The 19,832-nt window shown below is 47.2% G+C and overlaps 1 protein-coding gene across 1 annotated transcript in view; it reads left to right on the top strand.

The window, feature by feature from the left end:
• Positions 1-9,571: 9,571 nt before the first annotated feature.
• The window catches only part of TACC1 (transforming acidic coiled-coil containing protein 1), a 75,073-nt gene continuing 64,812 nt past the window's right edge, over positions 9,572-19,832 (top strand). Inside the window, exons 1-2 of the mRNA XM_063139286.1 lie at positions 9,572-9,948; positions 14,803-14,918. Coding sequence (XP_062995356.1) covers positions 9,734-9,948; positions 14,803-14,918 — 331 coding nt within the window. The 5' untranslated portion in view covers positions 9,572-9,733. The remainder of the gene's footprint in view (positions 9,949-14,802; positions 14,919-19,832) is intronic.

Genomic DNA, 19,832 nt, shown 5'->3' with positions numbered 1-19,832 from the left:
TGCCCTACCACCCATGTTCCCCAGCAACTGGAGTATATAGGCTTGCTGTGTCTGATACTAGAGGTAGCACATAGCCATCAGGACTAGTAGCCATTGATAGCCTTCTCCTCCAAGGATTTGTCTAATCCCCTTTTAAAGCCATCCAAATTGGTGGCCATTACTACATCTTGTAGTGAATTCTATGTGCTGTGTGAAAACTTCCTTTTATCTGTCCTGACTCTCCCAACAATCAGATTCATGGGATGAACTTGGGTTGTAGTATTTTGAGAGAGGGAGAAAAATGCCTCCCTCTCCACATTCTCCATGCCACGCTTGTATACCTCTATCATGCCTCCCTTTACCCTCCTTTTTTCCAGGCTAAACAATCCCAGCTGTTGTAACCTTCCCTCATAGGTTACAAGGGGCTTCAGCCCCTTGATCATTTTAGTTGCCCTCTTCTGCACTATGGAGACACACAGTCCAGTCCTGTGTGTCATCCTTCCCCAACCTGGTGCCTGGCTGGGAAGGATGGGAGTTGCAATCAAACATATCTGGAGGGCACCAGGTTGGGAAGCATTGCTGTGCACATTTACTCAGCAGCAAGCCCCATTCAGTTCAGCGGTAACCACTGAATAGGGCTGCAGCCCACAAGTTTCATCTCCATGAATCTTCTGACAGTTGCTGTCAGTACCATAGGACCAGCCGATCTCCTCCTCAGTTTGTTCACAGGCTTCCTCACGGCCACATCAGGGCCTCTTCCCACTCCGTGTTTCTTATCAACAGCAAAAAAAATGTTATGCACGGTAACTAAGGTTACGGCAAAACCCTGTACCGGAGGATATGCGTATGCAACCCTCATGCCATTGGAGATAAATGAGGGCTGCAGAACAGGGAGATTTGCTTCCTTTGGCTTGATTCCTCCCCCCCTCCCAAATCTCACGTTTGTTGCTCTTGACTCCAGAGAAGGGAGTGTCCACCTCTCCCCCCTTCCTCCATTCTCCAGCCCCACAGCGTCTTCTCTTGGAAAACTCATCCCAAAGCTCCCCCTAGTGAGTTTTGCCTCCAGAGCTTGCAATAGAGAAATGGTAGCATTCAATAGTTGTGCAATGTAGGTATGTTCTCGTGGTCACGTCATGAAAACAGAGATTCTTTGGGAAATCATCCCAACTCCCAGGATTCCTGGCCGTTGGCCATGCTGGCTGAGGCTGATGGGAGATGAAGTCCAAAACATCTGGAGGGCACCAGGTTGAGGAAGGCTGGTTTAGGAACTGACGGTCTGATCTATTGTGGAAAAATCTAGCCAGCACCGAAGTTGGATTCTATGACCTGTAAGAGCTTATAGGATGGGATGTCATCATCACCACCACCAAAATTATTTATTTTGATTATTTATATAATCAAAATTTTAAAAAAATGCATTATAGCTGAATCTTTGGTTTTGTTTTTCAGCTCTTTTGAGCAGCCTTCCTTAGCCTGGCACACTCCAGATGTCTTGGACTATAACAGCCATCGTCCTCTGCCAGAATGGCCAATGTCCATGTTGGTTAGGAATGATGGGTATTGTGGTCTTTTTCTGTCTAAATGCAAGTAGGATTCCGTCCTTGGAGTATGTCTTTAGGTGCATGGAAATTAGTTCAGCTTAGCATCTGCTTTCTCAATTATAAACACATGGGAATAGAAGTAATGTTCAAAGCAGATTATATTTATTGAGTTGACATCTTGTTTCCTTAGACAAAAAAGATACACTCTCCTCCTTCCCACCCTTGCATTTTTTGTTTCCATACAATAAACAGTTCAAAAATAAATCACCAGTCTTAAAATCTCTTCACTGGCTGCCAATTAGTTTCTGGGCGAAGTATAAAGTGTTGGTTGTCACCTCTAAAGCCCTACATGGTTTGGGTCCAGGCTACCTGCGGGACCGCCTTCTCCTGTACAATCCGCCCCGCACACTCCGGTCCTCTGGGAAGAATCTACTTCAGTCAGCAAAGACTAGGCTGACAACCATTACCCAGAGGACCTTCTCTTCTGCTGCTCCCAGACTGTGGAATAGCCTGCCGGAGGAGACTCGTCAGCTTGACAGTCTTTTAGCGTTCAAGAAAGCTATCAAGACTGATCTCTTCCGGCAGGCCTATCCAGTAGAATTTTAGGATACTTTTAATATGCTTTTAGGATGCTTTTAACAGTGTATGCGATGTTTTTAATCAGTATTTTGTGTATTTTATGCTTGTTGTTGTCACACACACCCTCGATCCAATCGGAGAGGCGGGTAAGGATGATGATGATGATGATGATGCAAAGACCGGGGCTTTGTTTTGGCTTGGGTGAACCTTTTTCCCCCCTCTACTGCCAGAACTAAGTTCTGGAATGAAGAGATGCCATGAAGGGCCATGTGTATTTCCTTTTTACTGCTGGGAAATGCAAGCTGTATCTGGGATTAGGAGGAAGAGCTTCCTGGGAGCATTTTTTTCTTCCACCCGGGCCTGCCCTCTCCTTTTGCTTTGCCTGGCAGGAGGCTGTCATCTTGGAAGCACTCAATGTACTTTGCCTTCACAATCAAAGGATGTGGCTAATATCCCCCTCCCGCTTGGCTCCGGCTTCCCTGGATCTTCATCCAGCAAGTGTCGGTTCTAAAGGAATTTGCTGAGCTGCAGCCCGAGCGTTGGCAGCCGGGAGAGGCTCAGACTGTGCAGCATCTGCTACCCATCTTGCCTTTGCCGCGTTATCTGTAGGGCCATGTGGGATTCTTAAGTGTAGCAAAGTTGTCATCCAAAATGCCGGGCATTTGGATCAGTTCCTGCGCATGAGTAAGCTGTTTCCAAGAAAAGGGGCTTTTTAAAAAAAAAATCAGTACAAATATCTACCTTATGAGCCATGGTGCTGTGATGGCAGGGCCGGCTCTGTCATTAGGCAGAGTGGCAGCTGAGTTGGGGTGTCCTTAGAGGGCAGCAAATGGTTTCATGTACTATTATTTTTTACTGCAAAGGATGGGGGAGAGGTGCTTGTGGAATTTTGCGCCTCTGTTGCCAAAACAACTTGACTGGCCTTAAATACAATGCACCTTGGCTTGGGGAAAGAGGGGGTGGTCACCATTTACCACTCTGCCTAAAGCAGCAAAATGCCTTGGGGTGATGTCCTGTGATGACCAGTCTTTCTGGCATGTTTGCAAGAAGTGAAATCCAAAACATGAAGTCATACTACACTACAGCACAGATACAAGAATCCTCCTGTGCATAGAGGAAGGGTAGGATTACTCAGCAGTAAGGGAATTGCACTCCGCATATAATAATAAATGCATGCTTTGTATCATTATTGGAGTCGCTGTCATTTCCCAGAACACTTCCTACAGACTCAGCTCTTCTCTTTGGTATTCGAAACTGCAAAGGCATTGTCTCAATTTACACATACCAGCCGCATTCCAGAAAACAATTCCACATACTTCAACTCTCCTTGTTCACCAGGGATCGTCCCTGTATTTTGTTGTTTGTCCTTGGTAGCTCATTCTGCTAATTTGTCCTCTCTTTTTTGCCTGTTGGGGATGTGTTAAATTTCAATAATGTGATTTGCTAGAGTTGGAGCTCGTTACTTTTCCTCTCCCACATGTCTCCCACTCTTTCTGGTCTTCTTTTTGCCACAAATAAGACACCGGTAAATCCCTTTTTTTGGTGTGGGGGGAAGCAAAATGTGCCACCAGGAAAAGGTTGCAATAAAAATGGCCACTGAATGGGCCATGTGGTGATTGTTTACTTCCTCTTTCTTCCCCTGTGTGAAGAAAGAGGAAGTATCGTGGGACAGGAGCAGGGGGGAAAGCAACGGTGAGGAAACATGATTTCCCCCATCTGATGACACTCTACATCAATACATATCAAGTATTGCTATATACATTCAAATCCAGATTGAAATACCTATCTTTAAAAACCACAAGTTATTTTAAAGAGAGAGATCCCAATAGTAACATCCCATTCTTTATGGCGGAACTCTAGACAACATACATAGAGATTCCAGCCACCAGCTTCAATTCCCAAAGAATCTTGGGAATTGTAGTTCAGTGAGCCTGGTGAGAATGATGCCTGACCCACCTCTCTCAAAGAACTAGGGTTCCTCTCGAGAAGAAGAAATTTCTTGTGTGTGTAATAGAGATTTCCCTGTTGGTGGAGGCGTATTCTTATTTGGATGGTCTATACTACATTCCTTTCCCATGCAAATGCAAGAGAAAAAAAAGGGGTGTTACCAGGACCAGGGGGAAACATGCTACTTTCTAGTAACCGCTTTCTTCCAAATGCTGTCATTTCTCTCTCCTGTGAGGCAATGAATGAGGCCATGACCTTGGGTTTCCACAGCAAAGCAACTGCAGATGAAGATGTCAGCTGAAATATTCCCATCTCTCTGGCACAAAGCTTTGCTCTGGGAAAATGCAACAAGAAAGCCACAATGGCACAAGCATAATTTAGTCAAAAATATCAAAATCTTATAGGAAATTCCAAATATTTTATAGGAACTTGAATCATATGGCAAACTTTGGGGGGGGGGGAGTCTGGCATTATTTAGAACACACACAATCTGATGTTTTTTCTAAAGAAGCTTGGGTATGTTGCTGTAGTATGGCGGATGAGCCAAGTAGGCTAGGAAGTGCTGGTACAAATCTCAGTGCTGACAAAAACACATTTAGTGTGCAATCCTAAAAAGGCCTACAACTTCCAGCATTCCCCAGCCAGCCATTTCCCAGCATGGTTGGCTAGGGAATGCTGGGAGTTGTAGGACTTTCTTCTGTCCAAATGTGCAAAGGACTGCAGCCTTATAGAGCAAACCTTTGGTCTCAGGGCTTATACTGTAGAGTTCCCCCTTGGAGGCTCTATCCATTGCGCTTCCTTACATGCAAGCGAGGAGGAAGCTGGTAGGGCAGGGATGGTCCTAAAGCCTCCCAGCTACTGTCCTTGTGACACCAGTAGATTAGCTCAAACGTGAATCTAGTAGAAATCAACAGAAGGCCAGCGAAGGAAAGATCAGCTCTGTTGCTCCTCCAGAGAAGAATATTTTCAGCCTCCTCCCTGGATGCCTTCAGGATTCCTCCGTAATTGACTTTAGGCAAACATTCTTTCATCTTCAGCTTCCCCCTATCTGCACTATCTGCTGACAACTATTACCCAGAGGCCCTTTTCTTCTGCCGCTCCCAGTTTGTGGAATGGCCTGCCTGGAGAGATTCGTCAACTTAACAGTTTTCCAGAATTTAAGAAAATCGTAAAGACTGGTCTCTTCCGGCAGGCCTACCCAGTTGAATTTTAAGATGCCTTTTTAATGGTGTGCTGCTTTTAACGATGCACTGGTTTTAAACGTTTGAATTAGTTGTATATAGTTGTTTTTATTTGTGTTGTACCCCGCCTCGATCCAGAGGAAGAGGCGGGTAACAAATAAATAAAATTATTATTATTATTATTATTATTATTATTATTATTATTATTTTATGAGAATGATATTGACCAACTTTACAGCATTATTTAAAGAATTACTGAGATGGGGGATACTTGGCTCAGCAACATTACAAGTGAGAAGGATCTTGGAATTGTTTTAGACCACAAGCTGAATATGAGCCAACAGTGTGATGTGGCTGCAAAAAAAGCAAATGCTATTTTGGGATGTGTTAATAGCAGTATAGCTTCCAAATTGCACGAGGTACTGGTTCCCCTCTATTCGGCATTGGTTAGGCCTCATCTTGAGTACTATGTCCAGTTGTGGGTACCACTTCAAGAAGAAGGACGACAAACTGGAGGGGGTTCAGAGGAGGGCAAAGAGGATGATCAGGAGTCTGGAAGCAAAACTGTATGAGAGACTGAAAGAACTGGGCGTGTTTAGCCTGGAGAAGAGAAGGCTGAGGGGAGACATGATCACAGTCTTCAAAGACTTGAAAGGTTGTTACACAGAGGAGGGCCAGGATCTCTTCTTGATCATCCCAGAATGCAGGACACAGAATAATGGGCTCAATTTCTAGGAAGCCCAATTCCGGCTAGACATCAGGAAAAACTCCCTGACTGTTAGAGCAGTATGACAATGGGATCAATAACCTAGGGAGGTGGTGGGCTCTCCCACACTAGAGGCCTTCAAGAGACAGCTGGACAGCCCTCTGTCAGGAATGCTTTAAGGTGGATTCCTGCATTGAGCAGGGGGTTGGACTCGATGGCCTGAGCCCCCTTCCAACTGTACTATTCTATGAAGTGGTGTGAAGTTAGTTGAAAGCTTGAAATGTGCTAAGGTGTGGTCTAAAGGTATGGTCTAAAGCAGAGATGGGCAACTTGTGGTCCTCCAGAAGTTTCGGCCTACACATTCCATCTTGCAAAAGAAGGACACGCCTTGCCAAAGTGTGTGGGAGAGGCAGAAAGTTAAGAATGTAAATAACTCAAGGATGCTATGTAGGGAAAACAAGCGAAGGCAGTCTCGGCTAGATCAGACAGGCACGGTTGTAGGATTATCCTAAAATGTTGGCAGGATGAACATGGGATGAGGGGAGAGGAGGAAACAGTATCTTTCCCCACTGTAGGCTGTTTTTTGTGTGTGAGCGGTTATTTCTGTAAACTGCCCAGAGAGCCCTGGCTATGGGAGTGGTATATAAGTGCAATAAATAAATAAATAAATAAAATTCTAGCTTGGGGGAGAGGAGGTGCCTGGAGGTCAGCTAAACAATCCAAGGCATGCTTTTGTCCTTGCAGAAGAGATTGCAAGGACATTGAAACGTGCTCAGGGGAGTTAATAAGCATATAGGACTTCATGTGACATTTTGAGACCTCTCTCCTAAATTCCATTTTCACTGTCTCGGCTTTCTCGTAGCCTTTTTCGAAAGTCAAGCTTCCTGCCAGAGCAATGGTTATATTTCAGCTGACATCTTCATTTGCGGTTGCCCTACAGAGAAACAATTATGGCTTCACTTCAGTCATTGCCTCGCAGGACAGTGGGCGTCAGGAGTGGTTTCAAATCCGTGGCCAGAACTTCATGTGATAAGAATGGTACAGTGGAGACTCCAATGTCAGTGGAGCAGTGAATCCGCTCCGGGTTTCAGCCAGAACCAGTCAGAACTCTAAAGGAGCTCTCCAAGGTACAGTGGAGCAGTGAATCTGCTCCAAGGTATGGAGCAACTTGGAGAGCTCCTTTATCCTTCAGACTGAAACCCGGGCATCGGAGCCACCAGCCTCCACTGATTGCAGGCTGTAGTTAGACAAATCTCCTAAGTCATGGAAATGGACTGTTGTCCTCAGTTGATAGATATTATATCAGTTTGCAGCAGGTGGGATTGTAAGCATTGAGGTATCTTAGATAAATGTCTTTAAAAAAAGAAGAAGAAAAGATAGCTTGTGTTGCCATACACGTAGACATAGCAAAACAGCAAAAGTGATTTCAATGGGGGAAAATGGCTTACAGGGAAAAAAGTAAAGTGTCTTCTTCCCACACCCACGCAATCTTCTTCTCCATATTGCAACATAAAATTAAAAAAAGGGAAGGGCATTCACACAGTTGAGCATAGACTTCTGAAACGATTAAGACCTGGAACAATTCAAGAGTGGGTCAAAGCGAGTGAGAATATGGCCTCCTGCACTCTGATGCGAACGAGTTTTGCTAGGCCCAATTCTGAGGTGACATGGTAGCCATCAAGGACTGCTTCAGTCTGGGTTTGACATACCAGCTCTACGGCCGGCCCAAGATATTTTGCTGCCTGAAGCAAACAAGACAGTATCCTCTCCCATGATATTCATAAAAGCTAATTGGGCTAGTAGTTGAATCTTAATTCAACACTAGCAATAGGACAGCATCCTTCACTGTAGCTGAAGGCAGCAGGGTAGTGTATTATTTTTATTATTATTTATTAGGGGGTGCTGAGAAGGCCACTTGGCACAACAGCTCTTTCCTCCAACTTCTTCTTGCTGCTGCCACCCAGCATCTGCCGCCTGAAACAACCGCCTCACTTTACCTTAGGGCTGCCCCTGACCACCTCACAGCCATACTGGGGCTTTTCAGATGATCACTGGGGGAAACAGCACTGCACTGGTTATTTCCCCACAACTGGGATTACCCTAATTGCCCATGCCGCGTCTCGGGTCGCCATGTTGGCCAAACCCGGAGAACGGGGCATCTGTGCCGACTTTTTACTCACCCTAACACAAGCCATGGGTTGTAGGGAGAGTGAAAAGTCACCACAGCCAGGGGGCGTGCTGGGTTTGGATGACACGACAACCCACAATGCGATGTGGGTAATCCCGGTCACGTGACCAATACACACGGCAGGGGGTAGGGGAGGACAATCAATGCTGCCTTGTTTCCCCTGCTTATAGTCTCGGTCAATAAAAAAATGAATCTTATTGCTGACCGTTATATCTTGTTTTTGTGCTGTATGGCTTTATTGATTGTTTTATCTTCTAAAATAGATTTTAACATACAGAATGTTATTGATTGCTTTGACCACATTTAAATTGTTTTAACTTTGTATGGCGCCTAGGGTATTCTGTATATAGGCGGGGTATAAATTGAATAAATAAAAAAAATGTGTGCAAGCGGTAACCACATGACTTATACAGCTTGTATGGTTAAGTTCCGCTGCTAGCATGGAGACTGTTAAACTTGGCTGCCTTATACCAGGTCAGACTTCTTGGGGAAGGGCTGTAGCTCAATGGTAGAGCCCCTGTTTTGCATGCAGGAAGTCCCAGGTTCAATCCCCAGTATCTCCAGATAGGGCTGAGAAAGAGCCTGTAACCCTATAGAGCCTCTGCCAGTCAGTTCTGACAATACTGAGCCAGATGGGGCCAGTGATCTTAACTCAGCATAAAGGCAGCAGAAGTAATTTGCAAACACTGCAGAAGTAATTTGTTGGGGGCTGACACCCCAACCTCGTCATGTGTGAACTCATACTCGTCACTCACCCATTTCAAGGGGACTAAATTCCTTGCAAGAACCGCGCATTGAGGACTGCAGCCTTACCGCTAACACCGGCTATGGGCTCAAGTGCCACCTTTTGCGGGCGATTCCCTTTCAAACCACAGAGCTACAAGCCAATCTGCCCGCCCTGTGCCGGTCCGTCACAAACACGTGTGCGGCATTCTCGTGCCACGCCTGCATTTATTTATTTATTCATTCATTCGCACGCTTCTCGACTGTACGCCTTAATGTAACGTGTGAAGCGGCCCTGCTCATGCGGCGGGGGTGGTACACCGATCCCCCCCCTCCTGCCCCTTTGCCTTTCTCCCCTCTCTCCACCCGTCAATTAGTACAGTCCGAGTGGGAGAGGGGCGGACTCTAGACTCCCACCCACCTACCCGCCGGCAGCCAGCGCGCAAACCTCCGCGCCCAGCTTGGGGGAAGGGGCGCCAGCAGCGAGCAGGGGAATGGGGTGACCGCTGGGGAAAGGGCACCGCAGCGGCGTCGCTGCTCCGGCCGGCCGCCCCATCGCTCCGGGAGCCCCGAGTCGGCGTCGTCTTGGCAAAGGAAGGGCAGAGAGGAGAGGCGGGGAGCGCTGCGCCACCAAGCCGGAGCGCCGGCGCGCCTCCGCAGCCAGCGCCGTAGGAGGAAGACGCCGCCGCCGCCGCCGCCACCACCGCTGCGAGGCGGAGCAGAGGAGGAGGAGGAGGAAGGGAAGCGATGGCTCACAGCTAACCACATCCGCGCCGGATCGGCTCCGAAATAGTGGCGCTTCTTTAGGCCGCCTTCCTGCCTTCCCCCTCCATTTTGAAGACGCGGCGCGCCCGGGCTCCTTCGCCCGTCGGGAATCGCGCCCGCCCTGATGGCGTTCAGCGCGTCCTCTTGGCAGATCCTGTCGCCCGTGCAGTGGGCCAAATGGACGTGGTCTGCGGTGCGAGGCGGCAGCCCGGGCTCCGAGCAGGGCGGCACCATCGCTGGGGGAGACGGGGAGGTTCAAGCGATGGTGCCCGGGCAGCTGGAGGACGACGGCGACGAAGACGAGGACGCACAGGCGGAGACGAAGTCGTTGAGCCTCAGGCAAGTGTCCGCGGCCTCGGCGGGGCCCGCGCGTTTGGAAACGGGGCTTGTTCACACGTGACGCGGGAGCCGACTCGAGTTCGCGCCGCGGGTTCGCATATCGAACGGAGACGGCACTCGCTGGCTGGGGCACGCACAGGGGCGTGGACGTGACTTGAGTTTTTGGTTCGATTTGATGTACGCGCGAGAGCTGGTTCACATGTGTATCCTGTGGTACCTTCACAGGTGTAACGCCGCAGAGGGAACTTCCGCGTCTCTTCGTCTCCGACCTGTTTTTCAGCGGAACTGGTTTTCTTCTTCGGCTGCCATTAATCAAGGGTTGGGGTAGTGCCTGCTGGTATGAGCTGGGCCTTGGGGATTGGCAGCTGAACATGTGAACTGGTTCCACTGAGAGTTATCATGGTTTTGGATTAGGGCGATAATGGCCTATTCACACCTGCAGGTCCTCCTGTTACATTGCATTCATCAAGTGGGGAATGTGTGTATGTGTGCAACAGCCCAGAGCTGCATTTAATCAAGGCTTCCTGACCAGCAGAACTGTATTTTATGCTTGGTTGCTACATCCACGCTTTATTTTTTCAGGTATACACTGAAAACATATTGGGTGTACACTTTTAAAAACTGTAATGTGTGAAGTGGCTCTTCTATGGCTAGAACAAAGTGTCCAAGTGGAGGCGCTTTGAGCGATTGTGCTTGGAAGGGGAGACTTACTGATGAAGGACGTGCCTCTGAGTATGTGCAGAACACACTTATTTATTATGTGTTCTTCTTGGCCTTCCTCCAAGTACCTCAAGGCGCCATACATGTTCCCTCTCTGCTCAGGTAACCATAACCCTCAGCTCAGGAGAAACATGCTTTGAACATGATGCTACTCTGGGGCTTGGTTGAGCTGCAGGACCTGTATTGCAGGAAGTAACTGCAAGGCTTAATTCTGCCTGAAATTCATGTTGGGCCTGTTCAGACAACACGTTAATCCATGCTTAGGCCACTAACCCTTTTGCAGTAAAGTGAACATGTTTAAACCTTAGTTATGTAGCCACCATGGTTAGGAATGGATAATGTTTAGTTCAAAATGCTTAACCACTGTGGCTTCGCGTATTGTTTGAACAAGGTCGTTGTCTTCCGATGGAGAGGTTCTCCCTTCTGCTACCAAATCCGTGGATATGGTTTAGTTGTGGTAGTCCAAAGGTGAGGAACCTTAGGCCCAGGGCCCAAATCCGGACTTCCTCGAGCCCCAGTATGGCTCTCTGGGCTTTGCCATTTGGCCACGCCCCCCATTTCTCCCAACCATGGATCATTTAGTGGTTTTTCAGCTGTTTTGCAGTTTATTTCCCCGTTCTAAAGGGCTAAGATGTCTTTCATAAGGCTTAATTGCTGGCAATAAGATCTTTAAGCTATAATAGGCTGGTATGTTTTGTATTTTAGCCCCCACCACCACCACTGGAATGCGCCCCCCTCCCCCGAGAATTTTTCTGAAATTGAATTCAGTCCTCGGGCTGGAAGAGCTTCCCCACCCCTTGGTAGTCAGTGGTCATGGCAGGGCACTCTACACATGCTCAAAGGCTCTTGGCTCTATTTTACTTGTCTCAAGACTGGATTCTGTTGTGAAAAACAGGTCATTGGGGAGATAGCCCCGCTTAAATGTGGCTCAATCGAAATCCTGCTTTTTTGAGACACTTGGCACATGCTTTCCAATCTCATTTCTGTATTATGGCTTTTCGTTTTCCACATCTGAGACCTTGGCACAGAAAGCAAACCACTGGCACAAGCATTACATGTGAATGTGGCAACTGCCATTCCGCGGTTGATTGTCACAGTAGATATATAAAATGTGTCCGTGTAACCCTAGATTTGCAGGGGTCACGTACAGTGTCGTTTGGGGATATGCATCTTACTTTAGGTTGGGGTTCAGCTACTGGCAGCCTTATGGCCCTATCTGGCTTTTTGAGGGACACCATTTGGCCCCTCATTTGGCAATCCAGAAGGGAGAAGGGAGTAAAAGAGATAGCAATGGGACTTGCTAGATCTCTGCTTTGGAGACACCAGATGCCTCCTCTCTGCCTTGTGTCACTTGTTCAGAACGGCTGCCGTTAAACTAGTTAACTAGCTAGGGCTTTACGTGCTTATTGCTCAGAAGCACCGGTGTATCCAGGCCACCCCGTAACACATGAAGCAGCTCTAATTAAGTCCAGAAGGCATTCTAGCACCGAGGCTCCTCTCGGTCTGCTCAAAAATGGCTGCATCTTTCTCATTCATGGCATCAGCATCTCCAGCAAGGCTCTTCCCCTCCTTGCGAGCTTTTAGCTGCAGGATCCTGAGCGTCTCTGGGACAGGGCCGCCTTCGCCTTACGCTTTTGGGGTGGGCCTGGCCTGTGGGGGGGGGGATTTGTCCCCCTACCTGATTTATGCTCTGTACCTCTTCTCTAGTTTCTCGGCAGGGAACCAGGGTAGCTCTTTAGCCTCTGGAAAGCCACAGCAAAATGGCACTGCCAGTCAGAATGGTGCCCTAGCAGAAGCCCTTGCTGAGTGTGCGGTTAAATAAGAAGGCGGATCGATATGAACATAAAGGCACAGGGGAAGGACACTAAAAATGTGCATGTGGACAAGGCAACCTTTTTGCTATTAAGGCTTCAAAGGGGTGGTGGTGTTGAATTGTCAAAAGTAGATTGGGGGGTCATGAACCATTGTAACTTGTATGTACCCTCTCCAGGGCTGCCTGGATCGCAGAAAGCAGGCACAGAGCAAAGAGGCTGGACCGTAGCTCCTGTTCAGACATGCATGGATGGTGGGTGGGTTGGGGAGCCGTTTGAGAGGCGAGGTGGGACAGAACCACGACAAGCAGGCCCACCACACAAACTGGACCCATGCCGATCCCCGTGGTTCCGTGACTCACCTACCCTCCGTAGTTCCGAACAACAACAAAAAAAGGACCATAGAGTCTGCCGGCAAGAGCAACCGCTGCTTCCAGCGCTGGTCTTGCCACCACGGACACTTTCTATGATCCACGGTCATTTATTTTCATCCTGCCATCCTCTGCGTGCCGAATGAGCGACCAGTAGCTGCTCTGTTGAGAAAAATGAAAAATAAACAACCGTGGACCATAGAAAATGTCTGTGACGGCAAGATCGCCATTAAAAGTGGCGGCTGCTGTTGCCGGCAGACTCTATTTTTTGTTTTGGTCAGAACAACATTGAAACCCCACAGGGGTCCTATCGTATCATACAAGAACCACTTTCAGAAGATGGTTAGTGGGCGTGGGTGCTTGACCCACCCTAGGGAAGGAAATCACCCGCACACGACACGCTAACCCACTGCGGATCTCGTTTTTGAGTTAGCATGTTGTTTGAACGGGCCCTAAGTCTCTTCCTGTTTGCAACTTTGTGGGATGAGTAGATGTATCCTACTGAGAGTGGCAGGTAGGCCATTACCCTAACTAGCTGTCAACGCTGGTGGAGAATAGTAATTTAAAATTTAGGACAGTTTTAGACCTAAGGGGTTTATATGAGGAGACGGAAGACAAAATGGAACACGTTCAAAAGGCACTGATGCATAAATAAATTGGGTACATAGACTTTGTGCAGCCAGATCAGCATCAGGGGAAGCGAAGGAGGTCTGCTTTTTGCTACAATTTGGAAAGTCCGCTATAACAGATGGTGGCAATTACTGCTACCTCACATTTTCCACCCTGGAATCAGGTAACCCTCTTTCAGTTTCATTGGGTGTAATTGTGGTTGCTTCTCATCGCTGAGGGAAAGGCATTTTGCACATGCGCAGAAGTGCTGTAACATGTCAGCATCCTGTTACCTGGGCTAAGTGAGTCCTGGAGGGAAGATCGGCGTTGCATATGGGCAATCCATAGGCCGCAGACCACGTGCAGCCCTCGGCTGACTTACTGGTGGCCTGCAGGGCTCCTCTCTGTTTTGCCTCCCCTTCCCAGCTGATTCGCAAAGGGAACAGCAGAGTAGCAGGCTTGTAAGTGCCCTCCTCAGCTGTTCCCAATGATGATAAGCTGGATGGCAGGACAGTGCACAATAGAAAGATATCGCAGTAGGTGCACTTGTGTGTGAGAAAGAGAAAGGGGAGAGGGGGTCCCAGGCCCTCGCCCTGTTGTCCATCACTACATGTGTCCCTTGGGAGCAAAAAAGGTTGCTCCCTCCTCCTGGGTCAATATCAACAGTAATTAGACAGTGGAACCTCCTTGTGCAGAAGCAGGAGGCTGAAGGAGTACCGGACAGGGGTGGGGTTGGGGAAAACAGGATGCCAACCCTGCTTTTAAACTTCCTGGCTGGAAAGAAAAAGCTGGATTTAGGGTCAAGCCAGGCATGATTATTAATTATTTAATTAAAGTGTTTTCTTAGTGCTTCTCAGCCATAAAGTCTCCTGGAGCAGCTCACGTACAATCAGTTAAATGAGGCAATCCCTGCCTGCAGACTTAAAATCTAAAAAGATACAGCACACAAGGAAAGAGGGATGAGGAGGGAAGAGGAAAAAAAGTTATCCTTCAGCAGGGCTGGTAGAATCGCACTGCTTCCTTCCTCTGATCTCTCTCTGTTACAGATTTTAAATGTGTATTTTCATCTAATGTGCAGGGTTAAAAAAAATGCAAATGCCATCTGCTGCGGGGGAGATGCTATTTGGATTTTAAAAATAAATAAATGTGCAGCTGAATACAAAGACGGATTGAAGTTGTGTCTAGTTTGGCCCTTGGTCCAGCAAGGCAGTTTTTAAATAAGAAATCCTGCCTGCCCCTTGCCTGGCAGAATCCTGGAAGGTTGGTTTACACCTGCTCAAGAAGATGTACAGAGGTGGCATGGAAGTGGTTAATTCGTCCTTCTCTTCCCTCCTCCTTGGCAGTTCGGATTCGGAATGCAATTTTGAAACTCCCGAGGCAGAGACCCCCATCCACTCATTGGGGAAGGAGCTGGCGGACCTGTCCCTGCAGCTGCTGGAACCTGAGGCAGAGCCCCAAGGTAAAGAGGTGCTAGAGTGATAACTTTCATCCTTTTCTATTGAAGTCAGATGGGCGCTGCTTGTTCTACAGGTGCTCTCTGTGCAAGCGTAATTAATGGCCTCTTGGAACTTTCTATACGCTTACCTTACACAATTGTTCACATGGCTAAAACGACAACTTAAGCATAATATGGAGAACTGTCTTCTGCTAATTTGGGCCATTGATCTGTCTAGCCCAGTACCGTATGACACAGAGGTGTGTCTTTCCTAGCGTGCTGCACTGTGGCTGCTATGCATCAGGGCAGAAAAGTTGTAATAAGAGCTGGTTGGTTTCTGTGATTGCATCGCAGAAACACAGAAGAATAGTATTGAGTGCAATCTTCAGTGTTGTGAGAATCTCCACTTCTTTTTTATTTAAATCGAAAGCATGTTTCTAGCCTTGAAGGCTGCAAAGATAGGCTTGAAAGTATGTAGGCAATGCATATTTAAATCCTGGACTTTCAATTTCAGTACTGTCTCATGTGTAAGCCTACAGGTCCAACCCACAAAATGCCCAATAGCAAAAAGAGAATCAATAAAATCAAATACTTAAATATGTCTTCTTTTGCCTAATTTATGTAGATAGTAAAGCCCTGCTCTTCCTGGTGTAGAGTTTTGATTTTACTGCAAGGTTAGTTGTAACCAGGAATGTTGGCTTTATTATCAGGGTTGCTAGAAAGTACATTTCCCACCTTGTATCCATTCCTGTTCTGTTTGTGTTTGCTAAAACACTGGGAATGTCTGGTGTTACTTTTAAAACTGAAAGAAATACGTCTCTAGCCCTCATTATTAGGAAGATGCATTTTGAAAATGTATAGGCAAGTCTCCATTTGAAGATTCTGATTATCTTTGCATGGATACTTGTTTCACTCTCATAGTCTCCAGCCATAATCTCTTAAGACACTACTCCTGATCTAATAATTGTTAATGAATAATAATGTATAATAATTAATGCTGTCATCCCTCCAAAGAGCTCAGAGCTGCATACATGGTCAACTCCTCTTTCTTTTATCTTCATCAATACTGTAAGGCAGTTAGGCATAGAGACAATAATTGTCCCAAGATGAGTTTTATGGCTTAGCGGGGATTTGAGCCGACATCCCTGGCTTCAGATCCATCCCTCCGTCCACTGTACCACACTGCCTCTTACTCGCCAATGTTTGGCATCTCCTAAGGTGAGAAGCGCAGACTTTTTCATTAGCGGTGACAAGGACAGTAGAAGCTGTCATTGTGAAGCACCATGGATAGCTGCTTTAGTGTTCTGGCTGGTTCTGGCTGAAACCCAGAACGGATTCATCTCCCCAGTGACATTGGATAGTTCCTTTAGAGTTCTGACTGAAACTCGGAGCGGATTCACCGCCCTACTGACATTGGAGCCACCAGCCTCCATTTCCGGCAGACCCAGATGAATTTTAAACTTAAGAATTTTAAGGTGCTGTGATTGTTATCTTAATATTGTATTGGTTTTATATGCTCTTATAACTAATTTTATGTATTATATTTTATTTAATGTTGTTCCCTGCCTCAATCCAGAGGGAGAGGCGGGTAATTATTATTATTATTATTATTGTCCCTACTAACGAGAAGTCCTTGCTGTTTGGCCCTGTGAGCCCTGCCTCTGCTACACCACTGATGTTGTCTCCCGCTCTGCTGTTCTTTGCTGCCTGAGGCCGCTGCCTCACCTTGCCTTAACGGTGGGCCTGCCTCTGGGTGATGATGTGTTTGTGTGTGTATTAATGTGAACCTTGGGCCTTGGGTCTTTTCCTTCTGAGAAGCTTCCTTTGTGAGGTCCCTTGCAGCGTTTCTGCCAGAACCGGAAGGTGATGTTCCTTGAAGGTGATGTTCTCTGCTTCACCCTCTGAAGGCCTACCCGTGTGGTGTGGCATGAGCAGTACTGAGTTCTGTGGGACGGATTCTGCAGCGACGAAGAGAGGAGCTGCAGCAGCGGGTAGCAGAGAGGCCTGGGAGCCGGGCTATATAAGGCAAAAGATAATAGTGTGTGCTCTGTGTAAGCCCATACAGGGAAGTGGGAGAAGCCCCTTCTCTGCTGCTGTAAGTTAGACTCTGTAGGTCAACTCTTTGTTGTTTTCATTCAACTCTACATAGCTTTCTTAGTGTTGTGTTTTTCAAATTGTCTTCTGTGGAACTTTGGGGTTGGTTAGAAGCTTTTTGGCCGTCAGGCGAGCACGTGCGTGCTCGGGTGTTTCCACGCGCATATTGCTCTCCGAGAGAGCTGTAATGTGGTGGACCACCGCTGCTAAAGTTCTCTTGCAATTTATTTATTCATTAAAGCATTTGTATCCTGCCCTAGATCACTGGGATCTCAGGGTGGCATACAGATAAAACCAGAACAATGTAAAACAGTAAATATAAACAGCCAAAACCATATTAAATCATTGACAAACTAAAAGGAGTAGAAAAGTTTAAAAGTAATAAGAACAATTAAAAGCAATTAAAACTGTGTGCAACCTTGGAGAATTTAGCTGTCAAAGGCTTTAATAAAAAGCTATGTTTTAACTTGATGCCGAAACGAAGCCAGCGTTGGTGCCAAACGGGCCTCTAAGGGGAGGGTATTCCACAACCAGGGTGTCACCACAGAGAAAGCCCTCTCCCATGTCCCACCATTATGTATGTCTCACATTGGTGGGACACAGAGGAGGAGGACTCCCACAGATCTGAAATCTGCGATCAAATATACGGCATTGGGTTCTTATTTTCTTGTTTGCTCAGGGCAATGGAAAGGCTTTGTAGACTTTAGCCCAGGGAATCGAGCCTCAGACCTGGTTTCCAGTTCTTGCACATTTTTTTCCCATTCTGAAAGGTTGAAAGGTTCCCAAGTGACGTTGGGAAGCTCTTCTCTGAAAAAAATCTTTGGTGATTAGTACTCTAATCCAGCGGGCCAAGCATTCACCTTAGCGCCACAACACTTGGGAAAAACACACGTTCTGTTTGGAATCGGTCAACGAGAAGATAAGCATGTGATGGTTTTGTGTGCTTGTTGGGATCCCTTGGGTGAATTGAGGAAGGGAGATTGGTGCAGGTTGAGAGCATTGGGTACACTAAACCAGGGTGAGGTTAAAGCGTCCCATAGCTCCATGAGGAGACTTCTAAAACAGCAAGGCCAGTTGGTACCTTGCACACCTTTCAGGAACATCTTGAGGGAAAGATCTCACACAAGAAGGACAGATCGGGCCTGAAGCAGAACAGAAAATTATGCATGAGCACACATCACCACCACCACCAAGTCAGTTGCATATTAGTACCCAATGACACCCAAATTATTTTGGCAGATGAGGCAGGAAATCTCACAAGCACCCTGGCAATAAAATAACAACAACAACAAAGTAAATGATTAAATCTGCTGCCCTTTCGTAAAACCCAGAACAAACACACTTCCAAATTGTGTGACGTCCTGGTTCCCTTCTATTCAGCACTGGTTAGGCCTCATCTTGAGTACTGCGTCCAGTTGTGGGTACCACTTCAAAAAGGATGCAGGCAAGTTGGAGTGTATTCAGAGGAGGGCAGCGAGGATGCGCAGGGGTCTGGAAACGAAGCCCTGTGAGGAGAGACTGAAAGAACTGGGCATGTTTAGCCTGGAGAAGAGATGGCTGAGGGGAGACATGATAGCACTCTTCAAATACTTGAAAGGTTGTCACACAGGGGAGGGCCAGGATCTCTTCTCGATCATCCCAGAGTGCAGGTCATGGAATAATGGGCTCGTTTCAGGAAGCCAGATTCCGGCTGGACATCAGGAAAAACTTCCTGACTGTTAGAGCAGTACGACAATGAAACCAGTTACCTAAGGAGGTTGTGGGCTCTCCCACCCTAGAAGCATTCGAGAGGCAGCTGGCCAACCATCTGTCAAGTATACTTTAGGGTGGATTCCTGCATTGACCGGTGGGATGGACTCGATGGCCTTGTAGGTCCCTTCCAGCTCTACTATTTTATGATTCTATGAACCAGCCACATGAGGTAGCAGCCTCACACGACCTAACGGTAGGGGCGGCCCGCCTGAAGGAGAACGTGAAGGTTTTGAATGTGACAGCTGCTCGGCAGTTTTAACTCTTACTCATGAGACAATTTAACCTTAAAGAGAAATGTACGTGCTGCAAAACGCCCAGGCGGGTGCGACAGATATCTGGAGTGCTCTGTGTCCCTTGGTTGTGACAGCTGCACTCCGGTTATGGTAAGCCCCTAACTTCTCCCTACTACTCTTTGTCTCCTAGAATTTCCCATTCGCCCGCCCAGATCCTTTTCTCCCCTTGCCTTTTGGAGCATCAAAGTCATTTTAAAAAACAAGGAGGTGACACTTCCTGCCTGCAGGGAGCTGACTCACTGCTGAATCCTAACCCTTGGCAACTGTTCCTTGTTGCATTTGGGGTGCTTTGATGCTAGGACATCTTTCTGACAAATGTATTGGGAGAAGAAGCCTGCTAGAGAAACGGCCCCGTCTTGGAAGTTTATACATCTCTGCCAAAAGAGAGATCAAAGAAGCTGCTAGCTGCAGCAGATCAGAGAAGTGACATCCTGGGGCATCTCACCATCCATTTGGCAACTTTCATTTTGTGCCCAGAGTTAGCTTGGTTTACTCTCTGTCCTCCTTTAGCCCGCAGCGATGGCTTGCCAAAAGCTCCCTAACGCGTAGCCAAGAGGCATTTGATTAATTGTATGAAACTGACATCCTTCAAGCTGTAGCTTGCAAATCCTGTGCATTTCTACGGGCTGTTCCAGCTACTTGGGAGAGCTTGCTCGTCTTCTGTTACTCGGTGCCTGTGGAATTCTACCCTGAATCTGTTCTCTCCTGCAGAGTTTGCTTTTCTGAGAAATACAGCTTTCTCGTGAAAACAGGAATAAAGGTTCTAGCTGTTATGGCTGCAGAATAATGGCAAAACTTC

Source organism: Elgaria multicarinata, chromosome 12 (assembly GCF_023053635.1).
Source record: "Elgaria multicarinata webbii isolate HBS135686 ecotype San Diego chromosome 12, rElgMul1.1.pri, whole genome shotgun sequence".
NCBI classification, from domain to species: Eukaryota; Metazoa; Chordata; class Lepidosauria; order Squamata; family Anguidae; genus Elgaria; species Elgaria multicarinata.
This window is presented reverse-complemented; position numbering and strand designations above follow the sequence as displayed.